Source organism: Salvia splendens, chromosome 15 (assembly GCF_004379255.2).
Source record: "Salvia splendens isolate huo1 chromosome 15, SspV2, whole genome shotgun sequence".
In the NCBI taxonomy this organism is placed as follows: domain Eukaryota; kingdom Viridiplantae; phylum Streptophyta; class Magnoliopsida; order Lamiales; family Lamiaceae; genus Salvia; species Salvia splendens.
The window spans coordinates 1612165-1626114 of NC_056046.1; the positions used below are offsets into that span (position 1 = coordinate 1612165).

Consider the following 13950-nt stretch of genomic DNA (forward strand, 5'->3'; position numbering starts at 1 on the left):
GACCAAGGAAGGGAGTAGCTTAGCAAGTTCAGCGGAGGTACAAGGGAAAGGTAACACCCATCAGCTTAAATCTCAAGTTTAATGGCATCATTCGAGCATGATAGAAACAAAACATGGAAACGATTTATGATAACATGAGAATCTGAGAAATCAGTAAACCTCCCTTGCACATACCCCAGCCTCATTAGGATGCATGTCTAGGGTAGTGTAGCACTTTTGAGACTGGAGGAAAGGAACCATGGAATGGTGTCTTCCACACAGAATCAGTCACATAGAAGCACAACCACATTGCTTTTCAAACGCGAACTAGGACTAGACTATGACAAGAGAAAGAAGATAACTAGTAGGAACTTAGCTTCGGCGAGGTGACTGCCTGATTAAACGGCGCACTGCTACGAGGGTCTCCGCAGCGGCAGAACCGCCGTCTGCGTGTCACCCCTAAGCCGAGGGGTCCAGCGTCGCCGAAGGGAGGAAGATGGAGGCGACGGCAGCGTGGACCGAGGGATGCCGCTGAAGGACGGAGAATACGACGTCTTCCCTCCACGGGTGACCCCTCCGCGAACGAAACGTCGTCAAAATTGCCCGTACAAGGTTATGCCTCAAAGGGGGAAGAGATGGTGGGTAGTGGGTCGCCGGTTAGACAGCGACGAGTCCTCCACCTCCCCAGGTTTCCGAATTTTAGACCCCTTCTTGCCGAGTAGGAGACAGAGGGTGGGAGCGGTCGTGCGATGCGGAGAGGAACGGAATAGAAATGGGCTGACTCCGGTTCCTCACACGCCGGCGAGGAGCGCTGAAGGTGGCGGGGTGCGAAATCGCCGAGAGGAAGGAGAGAAAGGGGGCTAGGGTTCCTCATTTTCAATTTGGGGATTTTTGAGAAATGAGAGAGAGATAGTGACGATGGTTGGTGAAGGGGGTATTTGGGCCTTTTCCACTATTCATCACTTGGGCCTGGAATTAATTAAGCTGGGCCAGATTAAATGAGAAGAAGAAAAGAATTGGGCCAATTAGTTAAGCTGGACCGAAAATGCTTAATGAAATAATACCTTGGCCCAGATTAAGTAAACTCCTTGCTGGACTTAAGAAATTAGTTCTTGGTTTAATACTTTTAGTGAAGAGCCTCTTTTCAAGTATAATGGAAATTATTTCCTAAGCCACGGAAGAAAAGAACTTATAAGCCGTGAGTGAAATAAAAGCCAGTGAATAATTAAAGCGGACTTTAATAGTCACAGAAAGTATTTCTTAAAATACTTAAGATAATCCGAGAATTCTAATACCGAACGGGTCAGCCGGTTACAGAACAAATTAAATCACCGATTTATTTAAAGATTTAAGACTTCTAATTTTAGAAGGCAGAAATTAAAATAATAAGCACACGCTTAGGCATGCATTCATGCAAGATTTTTGAGGTCTAATTTAAATATATTAATTTTGTAAAGGAACGTCGTCGTTCGACGCATAATCTCAGAACAGGGGAAAGCACCTATTTTGCTAGAGTTAAGCAATTGAGGTGTGGGCTTCTTTCCTTTTTATTTACAGAACTCTATGAGAATAAGTGTGAACTTTTGAATGAGTTGTCATGCCATGTTTTATTTTGTGATTGCCATTCATGGTTAAAACGAATTCGGGTCCCAGTAGGTCAGTAAATCCTACTCGGACTAGTGTACACTTACGGACCGTGAGCTAGCGCAAGGTTGGCCGGTCTAGGGGTCGTGAGCTAGCGCCAGGTTGGCCGACCCAGTGATCGGGGAATGTGGCCACATTCCCGATTCACACAGCTTGACATGGTATATCATCAGAAAGTTAAAAGACTGCAGTCTATTTCAGAAAGAAATAACAGATTTTAGTGACCGGGACTTGTTTTCAGTAAAACCCCGCGTTCACTCAGCTTGGCTGACAACTAAAAGAAAACAGTTTTCGGCATAAGCCACTGAGTATATCAAGTACTCAGCCCTGCATATTGTTTTCCTTAATGTGCAGGTTGATCGATCGAGGCAGAGGAGGTGTTGGGACTGAAGATGAAATAAAAGAAGGGTAGCTAGTGTAGTATGTCTCCATACATGTTATACTTGTCTTGGAACTCTTCCGCTGCATAGACCTAGCTTTGTCTCAGTAAAGACAATGTCCCACATTTCACTCTGATGTAATAACTTGCTATCTTGATGACTTTTAGACAGTATTTCCTTAATTTCAGTAATTATGATGATGTGTTGAGGCAGTTTAGAATTTTAGTCGCGAAATAGCTGCGCTTTCTTTGACTAGGAAGTTGTGGTCGTGACAGAGTGGTATCAGAGCACTTTTCTTTCGCTCTGACCCAAGAACCTTCTTTCTAAGCCTCAGTCCAGAACAGTAGCACTAGGCTAGAAAGTGAACAGAATGATCAGTACAAGATCCCAACACCTCAGCTCGACACGATCAACTGCACCAGAAACAGGGGTCGACGCCCGCTCGTCCAGAAAAGAGAATTCTGAAGAAAGAAAATATTTTTCCATTTTGAGAAAGAAAATGAAATTTTCTAAGTTTTTTTTTTCCAGAAAAAGAAAATAATTTTCACAGCCCTCATGGGAACGAAAATGTTTATTTGAAATGCTTGCAAGATGCAACGTGATAGCTGATACTTTGCATGAGATATGCTTACTGTATCTGTGTTTTATGAGCTTGACATGAATGTATAGATGTCATGGGGACTATGTATGTGAACCTAGAGTGCTTTAGAGAAGTACCTTAGGTGAGACATGCAGAATCAAGTATTAGCAGAATGAGAACTTGTTACCGCCTTCCACGGCGACGAGACCAACTGAACTCATCAGTTAGGGAGAACCCCTAATTCCACAGAATTTCAAAAAAAAAAATCAATCAACAACGAACCAGAAAGTATCGTTGCAATATCAATAGACAGCAAAGAAAGGAAGTCCATTCCTTTGAGCATACAGATAGTACACATATAGATATATGTGTATACCAGCCGGTTATGAGACATAGCCACAGACAAATCTAGTACGACCTCTTCGAGAGACAACGACTCAGTTCATACCATCTTTTACAGCTTTTCGCATAATTGTATATGCATACTTTCAGTTACGAGCCGTTATGAGGGCTTTTCTTCTTTTATGTAGAGATGGCACGACAGCGTTTTACCCACCGACGCCCACTCCGGACAGGTGTTGATCCAGATGCGGTGGTACGTTACTACAGGACGTACCGGCATTGCCACGGGGACACTCTCGCCGAATTCGTCGCCCATTATGGTAAGCTATGGGAGGAGGCGAATTGGCATGGGGTGAAACCCTACGAGGGCATCGTGAGACTGGTGGAGTTGTTCCCACCGGAGTGGCAGGGGTGGATGGCAACCACAGCCCAGTTGTACACTTCTTCGCGGCCTCCGACCTATGAGCCGATAGGAGACATGCCGGGCTTCTTGAGTGCAGTCTCGGCAGGGTGTTTTCACTTTGGGAACGGGCCCCCGCCAGACATGCAGGCCCCGGGGAGTGAGCGGTTCCGTAGCCTGCCACCTTTGGCCCTGATGCGGGCGGCAGACGGGGTATTTGAGGAGGGACAGTCGTCCCGAGTTCCCGGCCGTCGCAGGAGTAGGGCAGAGATAGGAGATGTGTCGGAGTCCAGCGACGAGTTTGAGCCGATGGAGAGTGGCACAGGAGGTGGAGAGAGCAACGAGGATCCAGAGGAGGAGGATCCAGAGGAGGAGGATCCAGAGGAGGAGGATCCCGAGGAGGACATAGTAGGGGACGATGATGATGACGAGGAGCCGCAGATTGGCAGTCTCACGGACCAGATAGTGGGGGTCAACCCTCCACAGCCCCTCGAGCCACCACCAGAGATTCCTCCACCACCCATGGAGCCATTTCCCCGAGGAGTTGGAGCAGCCCCTCCACCCAATAGATGAGGCGTTCTACAAGGGGCTATACTACTACGCCAAGCATGTGGACAAGGATTTCGTCTCCGACCTCGACGTACCAGTGGCGCCTTGCATGGCCCCAGAGATCCCGCAGCCGGTCGTCGCCTCCGAGGGCGAGGAGGAGGTATGGTCACCTATAGAGATGCCCCTCCCTGGGACGAGCCACGACGACCCGATGTGGATCGACAGTGACTTGGAGTAGGGGTCGGTCAGGCGGGACATAGCCGTGCTAGCTTAGTAGATTAGTTTCCCTTTCTTTTGTAAGAACTGCAGTGATGTCATATGTAAAAGATATTAAGACCTCGTGAGAGGCAATTTTCCCACTTTATGATGAATGCATATGATGTACCACTTTGTGACTCCTATTTGATTTTGTTAAACATATGCATGAAAGAGAATGCATGGGTTGTGAAACGAATCCTAAGGAAATATGAACTCTGTATTGATGAAAGTGAATAACTAGTACTGATATCGTGTTATAAACAGAATGCCTCCCAGAAGACAAGCAGGCAGGCCGAGAAGGTACGCGCAAGTACCAGAGCAGATACCTAGGAGAGACCAGGCTGGGGGAGCAGGAGCACAACCGCCACCTCCTCCACCACCGCCTCCTGCAGTGCCGGAGAGGCGAGTGGAAGAAACATTTCTCAAACAGAACCCACCTGTGTTCAATGGTCTGGGGAATCCTGCTGCAGCAGAGACCTGGGTGCGTGCGATCGAGCGCATCTTTGATTTTCTTCGGTGCACCGACAGAGAGCGACTCTCATGTGTGAAGTTTCAGCTGGTTGAGTCCGCCGACTTCTGGTGGGAAGCTAGGCGAAAGGTTATGACTCGTGAACAGTTGGAGCACCTGACCTGGGAGGAGTTTAAGAATGAGCTGTACGGCAAGTACATCCCCAAGAGCTACCGCAAGGCCAAAGAGGTGGAGTTTTACAGTTTGAAACAGGGAAAGATGACAGTGACCGAGTACGATAGGTTATTCTGTGACATGTCACGCTATGCGCCTGAACTAGTAGACACGGACGAGAAAATGGCCGAAAAGTTTTGTACTGGCCTGAGATCGGAAATAAGAATGGCTCTGGCCAGTCATGGAGGTCTGTCTTATGTCGAGTCATTGGGCCGGGCCCTGGACATTGAGGCAGCTATGCCCAAAGAGAGGCCGACGACACATGTCACCACTGCTCCACCGCCGCCACAGCAGCGGTCCCCTCGAGAAAAGAGGAAATGGGAAGGAGACCGAGTCCCGACTGATGCTAAGAAACCACAGTTTGCCCCTAAGCCACAGCAGAACCGTTGGTACCAAACTGCCCCGACTCCAGCTGCGGAGCGCGGAGCCCAGGCACCTCTATGTGCGAGATGCTCGAAGAGACATGACGGCGAGTGTAAGGCCGGGACTGGTGGATGTTTCCACTGCGGGCAGAAGGGACATTTTGCCAGAAACTGCCCGAGCAAGGCGACTGGAACGGGAGGACAGCGTCCGCAACTGCGGGCACTCCAGGTTGAACCAAGGAGAGAGAAGGCGATGCTCCATGCACCACGTCCTCAGCGACAGCTACGCCCGAGACTTCCCCCACAGGCAAGAGCCTTCGCACTGCAGCAGAAGCAGGCCAGGGCCGAGGAAGGGAAACGGGAGCAAGGCAATTTGGCAGGTATGGGAACTCTCCTCAACGTACCAATCGCCCTTTTGTTTGATACCGGTGCATCACACTCCTTTATATCAACATCTTGTGTGGATACTTTGAACTTGCCTACGGACGTGATGGAACATAGTATGAGGGTGTCCTCACCCGTAGGAGGCCTGATAGATATCACACGAACGTGCTCAAACATAAAATTTTCCATGGGAAACCTGAACCTAGTAGCTCATAACTTACATGTGATGTTGATGTGGAGCGTCGACATTATACTAGGAATGGATTGGTTAGCCGAGAACTACGCCACAATCCGTTGTAAGGAGAGACAGATAGCGCTACAATACCCTGGGACAGAACCCGTAATGTTTCATGGGATCTCCATGAGGAAACGAAAATCGATTATTTCTGCCCTACAAGCAACAACCATGATGAGGAAAGGATGCCCTGCATACCTCGTCTTTTTGAACAAAGAAGAGAAAAAGGACAAGAAAATTGAGGACGTGGCAATAGTACGAGAATATCCTGATGTATTCCCAGAAAAGCTACCAGGCTTGCCACCAAACAGGCAATTGGAGTTCAGCATCGATCTGGAACCAGGATCAGCTCCAATATCAAAGGCGCCTTACAGAATGGCACCAAGGGAGTTAGAGGAACTCAAAATGCAATTACAGGAACTACTAGACCTGGGCTTCATTCGACCCAGTGTGTCGCCGTGGGGCGCACCAGTACTTTTTGTAAAGAAGAAAGATGGCACCTTAAGGATGTGTATCGACTATCGAGAGCTGAACAAAATAACCCTCAAGAACAAGTATCCTTTACCGAGAATCGACGACCTCTTCGATCAGCTGCAAGGAGCTGGAGTGTTCTCGAAGATGGATTTGAGATCGGGTTATCACCAGTTGAGAGTTCGACAAGACGATATACCAAAGACTGCGTTCCGCACCAGATATGGCCATTATGAATTTACGGTAATGCCTTTTGGGCTTACCAATGCTCCAGCTGTGTTCATGGACCTAATGAACCGCGTGTTCCACCCGTACCTGGACAAGTTCGTTCTGGTCTTCATAGATGATGTGCTCATCTATTCGAAGAACAAAAAGGAACACGAGGAACATTTGAGAACCACCTTGGAAACGTTAAGAGCCGAGAAACTCTATGCTAAGTTCAGCAAGTGTGAGTTCTGGCTCAATGAAGTGAATTTCCTTGGACACATAGTGACAGCAGAAGGGATCCGAGTAGACCCCGCTAAAGTTGAAGCCGTGCAACGTTGGCAGTCACCAGCAACGCCCAATGAAATTCGAAGTTTCCTAGGACTGGCAGGATACTACCGAAGATTCATTGAGGGGTTTTCTAAAATAGCAAGGCCGATGACTCAACAACTCAAGAAAGGAGTTAAAGTCAACTGGACCCCAGAATGTGAAGCAAGTTTCCAATTGCTTAAGGAAAAGTTGACCACAGCGCCGGTGCTAGCCGTACCAGAGGCGGGAGTCGGCTATGTGGTGTATACAGATGCATCGAAGGTCGGACTCGGGTGCGTGCTGATGCAGAGGGGTAAGGTGATAGCATATGCGTCACGCCAATTGAGGCCGCACGAGTTGAACTATCCGACGCACGATCTGGAATTAGCAGCAGTGGTCCATGCGCTGAAGATTTGGAGACATCACCTCTACGGAGTTCGGTGTGAGATCTTCACAGATCATAAGAGTCTCAAATACTTTTTCGAACAGAAGGATCTGAATATGAGACAGCGCAGATGGCTGGAACTAGTCAAAGACTACGACTGTGGTATAAACTACCACCCAGGCAAAGCCAATGTAGTAGCAGATGCTTTGAGCAGAAAGACAGCGCCTCAAGCAGCTGTTTTCCTCACACAAGAGGAAGAGCTTATCCGGGAATTCGCCAAGATGCGGCTGGAAATAGTAAGAGCCCCGGAGACAGTGGACAGCAGAATATCCACCTTGGTCATAGAACCAGATTTAAGAGCCAGAATTGTGGAAGCCCAGAGAGACGATGACGCTCTAGAAAAGATCCGTCTCAGAGTAAGGACGGGAAAAGGGGAATACTACCACGAAGAGGCGGATAATGCTCTCACTTTCAAAGGGAGATTATGCGTACCCAATAAGGAGACACTCAGAAATGAGATCATGAGTGAAGCTCATGAGACACCCTATACTGCCCATCCTGGAAGTACGAAGATGTATCAGGACTTGAAGAAGCAATTTTGGTGGGATGGCATGAAGAGAAGCATAGCGTCATTTGTGGAAAAAATGCCTGGCTTGTCAGCAAGTGAAAGCTTTGCATCAACGACCCTATGGAAAGTTGCAGCCTCTCGAGATTCCCGAATGGAAATGGGAGCATATAGCAATGGATTTTGTGACAGGATTGCCAAAATCACAACGGGGAAACACGGCCATCTGGGTTGTAATCGATCGCCTCACCAAAAGTGCTCATTTCATACCAATTCGTATCACATACGGTTCAGACAAGTTGGCACAGATTTACGTGCGAGAGATCGTACGTTTACATGGTGTCCCAGTAACGATCACCTCAGATCGAGATTCAAAATTTACTTCTAGATTTTGGATAAGCCTACAGCGAGAGTTAGGCACTCAGCTGAATTTCAGCACAGCGTTCCATCCACAGACGGACGGACAGTCCGAAAGGACGATCCAGACATTGGAAGATATGTTAAGAGCTGTAGTGCTCGACCGTGGAGTGAGCTGGGAGTCAGTACTTCCACTTATAGAGTTCGCCTACAATAACAGTTACCAGGCAACTATTGACATGGCTCCATACGAGGCATTATATGGGAAAAAGTGCAGATCACCACTTTACTGGGATGAAGTTGGTGAGAGAAGGATTCTCGGACCGGACTCGGTAGAGGAAATGATAGAAATTGTCCGACAAATCCGAGGGAGAATCAAGGAAGCTCAAGATAGACAGAAATCCTATGCAGATGCTCGCAGAACGGATTTACAGTTTAAAGCAGGAGACAAGGTCTTTCTGAAAGTATCCCCATCAAAAGGGATAACCAGATTTGGCGTCAAGGGCAAGCTGAAACCGCGTTTTATCGGACCTTATGAGATCCTAGAAACAGTCGGCCCTGTGGCGTACAGATTAGCGCTCCCGCCAAGTTTCGGGAATGTTCACAATGTGTTTCATGTATCACAGTTGAGAAAGTACGTGTTTGACCCCAAACACATAGTGCACCAAGAAGAAATGGTGTTAGAACCAGATTTGAGCTATGAAGAAAAGCCAGAAGCAATTCTGGACAGAAAAGTTAAAGAGTTGAGAAATAAGAATATTGTAACAGTGAAAGTCCTATGGAAGCATCACGGCCGCGAGGAGGCGACGTGGGAGCTCGAGGACCAGATGAAAGAGAAGTACCCACAGCTTTTTACCTAACCGAGACAAAATTTCGGGACGAAATTTTTGTTAAGGGGGGTAGAATGTAATAGCCGAGACTTAGATTCCTCGGGAGTTATGAAATAAAATACTAGAACTTTTATTGACGAATGAAAGAGTATTTTTATTTCTTGAATAAGGGTACAAGTACAACTTCAGAAATTTCAAAGCCACCAAATTTCAAGTGTTTGGAATTAAATACACACCAATAAACTTTTACATGTTAAGAAAAAGAGAGAATTTCAAATAGAAACCCTATCTCTTTACAAATGAAACTACTAGCTTCGGGCCCTTCTTCTAGCATGGTTTCGGCCCAGTTTCCGATGGCCCGTTGGGCTGAACAGACGAGACAGCAACCGAGAAGAGTCAGCCTCTTGTCCCTGCCAGAAAACAACAAGATAAACAAGAGGTTACATAAGACACTAAAGCTTTTAGTTGGCAAAGTAAGCAAGGATAAGGAACAAACCTACTTTAAGCTTTGAAGACCAAAACTTACCGAAAAAAGGAAGGTAAGAGGTTGCTTTATCCCTGCACTCCACGGCTCACACCAGCCAAACGAGCAGCCACCAAGCACGGCAGTTCGGCACCGAGCTCGGCAGTTCGCCACCAAGCACGGCAGTTCGGCACCGAGCTCGGCAGTTCGCCACCAAGCACGGCAGTTCGGCACCGAGCTCGGCAGTTCGCCACCAAGCTCGGCAGTTCGGCACCAAGCTCGGCAACTCCGTGATCTGGAGAGAAAGATCAAAACATGAAGAAGAGCTCGGCTGTTATGACAACTCGTTTCAACAGCCGTTAGATCTCCTCAATCGTTTACAGAGACAACAAGAGAAGTGTACTAAGAAAGGGAAGGGGAAACAATACCTTGCAGAAATGTGAGTGAGTGTTGGACCGAAAGAAGCAAACTCCAGCCAGCAGGCTCCCCTCCAGCTAATACTCTGCAAAGCTGCAGGTAACAGCCCTTGCTTTCCCTACCCAAACCGGTTATAGTCCGGAAATCAGCCCCCACAGTGCCACCTCTAGTGTGCACCTGCAAAAGAAGACAAATTCATGAATGAATCAGAGTACAAGGCAGCACAAAACACCAAAATCAGTTAAAGAATGCTGCAAGGTCAGCCAAGTACCTCAGTCATTGTGCAGCTTTCAGTTACAAGCTGTGCATAAATATGCCAATCTCCTCCTCAGTTCCATCCCCCACCACACAACAAACTAGTTACTAAACGGAGCAGCAAGCGGAGGAGCAAGAGAGGTCAAGACCAAGGAAGGGAGTAGCTTAGCAAGTTCAGCGGAGGTACAAGGGAAAGGTAACACCCATCAGCTTAAATCTCAAGTTTAATGGCATCATTCGAGCATGATAGAAACAAAACATGGAAACGATTTATGATAACATGAGAATCTGAGAAATCAGTAAACCTCCCTTGCACATACCCCAGCCTCATTAGGATGCATGTCTAGGGTAGTGTAGCACTTTTGAGACTGGAGGAAAGGAACCATGGAATGGTGTCTTCCACACAGAATCAGTCACATAGAAGCACAACCACATTGCTTTTCAAACGCGAACTAGGACTAGACTATGACAAGAGAAAGAAGATAACTAGTAGGAACTTAGCTTCGGCGAGGTGACTGCCTGATTAAACGGCGCACTGCTACGAGGGTCTCCGCAGCGGCAGAACCGCCGTCTGCGTGTCACCCCTAAGCCGAGGGGTCCAGCGTCGCCGAAGGGAGGAAGATGGAGGCGACGGCAGCGTGGACCGAGGGATGCCGCTGAAGGACGGAGAATACGACGTCTTCCCTCCACGGGTGACCCCTCCGCGAACGAAACGTCGTCAAAATTGCCCGTACAAGGTTATGCCTCAAAGGGGGAAGAGATGGTGGGTAGTGGGTCGCCGGTTAGACAGCGACGAGTCCTCCACCTCCCCAGGTTTCCGAATTTTAGACCCCTTCTTGCCGAGTAGGAGACAGAGGGTGGGAGCGGTCGTGCGATGCGGAGAGGAACGGAATAGAAATGGGCTGACTCCGGTTCCTCACACGCCGGCGAGGAGCGCTGAAGGTGGCGGGGTGCGAAATCGCCGAGAGGAAGGAGAGAAAGGGGGCTAGGGTTCCTCATTTTCAATTTGGGGATTTTTGAGAAATGAGAGAGAGATAGTGACGATGGTTGGTGAAGGGGGTATTTGGGCCTTTTCCACTATTCATCACTTGGGCCTGGAATTAATTAAGCTGGGCCAGATTAAATGAGAAGAAGAAAAGAATTGGGCCAATTAGTTAAGCTGGACCGAAAATGCTTAATGAAATAATACCTTGGCCCAGATTAAGTAAACTCCTTGCTGGACTTAAGAAATTAGTTCTTGGTTTAATACTTTTAGTGAAGAGCCTCTTTTCAAGTATAATGGAAATTATTTCCTAAGCCACGGAAGAAAAGAACTTATAAGCCGTGAGTGAAATAAAAGCCAGTGAATAATTAAAGCGGACTTTAATAGTCACAGAAAGTATTTCTTAAAATACTTAAGATAATCCGAGAATTCTAATACCGAACGGGTCAGCCGGTTACAGAACAAATTAAATCACCGATTTATTTAAAGATTTAAGACTTCTAATTTTAGAAGGCAGAAATTAAAATAATAAGCACACGCTTAGGCATGCATTCATGCAAGATTTTTGAGGTCTAATTTAAATATATTAATTTTGTAAAGGAACGTCGTCGTTCGACGCATAATCTCAGAACAGGGGAAAGCACCTATTTTGCAAGAGTTAAGCAATTGAGGTGTGGGCTTCTTTCCTTTTTATTTACAGAACTCTATGAGAATAAGTGTGAACTTTTGAATGAGTTGTCATGCCATGTTTTATTTTGTGATTGCCATTCATGGTTAAAACGAATTCGGGTCCCAGTAGGTCAGTAAATCCTACTCGGACTAGTGTACACTTACGGACCGTGAGCTAGCGCAAGGTTGGCCGGTCTAGGGGTCGTGAGCTAGCGCCAGGTTGGCCGACCCAGTGATCGGGGAATGTGGCCACATTCCCGATTCACACAGCTTGACATGGTATATCATCAGAAAGTTAAAAGACTGCAGTCTATTTCAGAAAGAAATAACAGATTTTAGTGACCGGGACTTGTTTTCAGTAAAACCCCGCGTTCACTCAGCTTGGCTGACAACTAAAAGAAAACAGTTTTCGGCATAAGCCACTGAGTATATCAAGTACTCAGCCCTGCATATTGTTTTCCTTAATGTGCAGGTTGATCGATCGAGGCAGAGGAGGTGTTGGGACTGAAGATGAAATAAAAGAAGGGTAGCTAGTGTAGTATGTCTCCATACATGTTATACTTGTCTTGGAACTCTTCCGCTGCATAGACCTAGCTTTGTCTCAGTAAAGACAATGTCCCACATTTCACTCTGATGTAATAACTTGCTATCTTGATGACTTTTAGACAGTATTTCCTTAATTTCAGTAATTATGATGATGTGTTGAGGCAGTTTAGAATTTTAGTCGCGAAATAGCTGCGCTTTCTTTGACTAGGAAGTTGTGGTCGTGACAAAGTAAGAAAAATAATCTTCCATCTCCTTGTTGCTATCTTGATCTTCGTCTGCAAATAAAATTGTATCGTTTGGAATTACAACGAGTGATGCAGAAACAGTCTTTGGACATGAGATCTCTTCCGCGACTTCAGTGACATAACCAATGATGACAACAGTGATTTTTGGGCTATGGGATTTGGTTTCCACCAAAACCATTGGCTCATCCAGCTTTTGGGGCGATTCGTCATCAATTTTTACCATCTCTTCGATGATGGGGTAAGACTTGACATTTGTTGTCGATCCATCATCGTTTTTTGCAACAGGCTCGATGATAGAATCAGATGTGGCCTCCTTTTTAGCCATGACCTCTTTTTTTGCTAAATATTCAATTGCCTCCATAATTTTGTTGAAGAGTTTATTCGTCTCTGCGAAGTAAATGGCATCCTCATCAAAGTTATGATAAACAATGATGTGTAATTTTCGAGCTTTTATATTAATGGATTAAGAACACACAAGTTTAATAAATTGACTCTAAAATTACAACTTTCTGCAAGAGTAAAGATGCAGTTGCAGTAAAAGAGTGTCGAACCACAGGGAGGCTTAGGTTATTTAACAAGAATTGGCAAGATTAATAAACTAAATTTACAAACTAAGGAAGACTTTTCAAATAGGAAAAAAATGTCACTCCAAGTTGCTCAATAGGCTTGTATTGTTCTACACCTATATTAAAAGCACATATTTGGGATTAATTAATCAACCTAATCGCGTGCACTGAACATGGTTGCGACGTATAATTCACAGTCAGTTGAACACTTGTTCCATGAATTAATTTTTAAATATATTAAATTCCCGTGGAAGCGCGGGAATAAAAGATCATCTACTATAATCACCTACTTAATCCACCATCAAATTATCCTCTGAACAATTCTAATTCGATAGCAATCCAACAATCAAACACTCCTAAACTATGTTAAAGAGACAATAGCTAAGGAATTAACATCACTACATTATTAGCCAAAAACATAGTGAATAAATATTGAGCACATTGTTGGACACAAACATATGATATCGATGGTGTAAAAACATCCGTACAAGCCTAGATTACAACTTGGAGCAACATAGAGAGCTTAGCATAAACACATGGTGAATGTGCAATAAAAAACCGTAGGGTTCAAGCTCTCGTTGAGTGGAGTTGGGATTTAGAGTCGGATCGTCGGAAAGTTGACCGGAACTTCCTCTTCTCTTCTTCCACCTCTTTCTCTCCTCTCTTTCTTCCTTTTCTGTCGTCTACCCCCTGACACCTTTTTCAATCCGCTTTCCCTTTTTTAATTCTTTTCTCCCCCTTTCATTTCAAAAGAATGCTGTCCCTTTCTTCAGCCCACGTGGGAGCGGAACTGCAGCAAGAAAAACTGTCGTTTGCAGTTAAAAAATGATTCACCCGGCCGGGTGTTTTATTGGGCATAAAATTCACCCGGCCGGGTGGCCAATTTTGAGG

At 46.1% G+C, this 13950-nt stretch overlaps 1 protein-coding gene across 1 annotated transcript; it reads left to right on the forward strand.

Moving 5' to 3' along the window:
- Nucleotides 1-4397: 4397 nt before the first annotated feature.
- LOC121768606 lies at nucleotides 4398-7278 on the forward strand. Its single transcript, XM_042165135.1, has 3 exons — nucleotides 4398-6266; nucleotides 6387-6676; nucleotides 7269-7278. Exons 1-3 carry the CDS (start codon nucleotides 4398-4400, stop codon nucleotides 7276-7278), a joined length of 2169 nt encoding a protein of 722 aa, XP_042021069.1.
- Nucleotides 7279-13950: the final 6672 nt, after the last annotated feature.

What these genes read in the sequence shown, in the direction of transcription:
- LOC121768606 (XM_042165135.1), top strand. Translation starts at nt 4,398, where the DNA reads ATGCCTCCCAGAAGACAAGCAGGCAGGCCGAGAAGGTACGCGCAAGTA. An exon ending in TGTCGCCGTGGGGCGCACCA is followed by an intron (nt 6,267 to 6,386) that starts GTACTTTTTGTA and finishes CTCTTCGATCAG; the next exon opens with CTGCAAGGAGCTGGAGTGTT.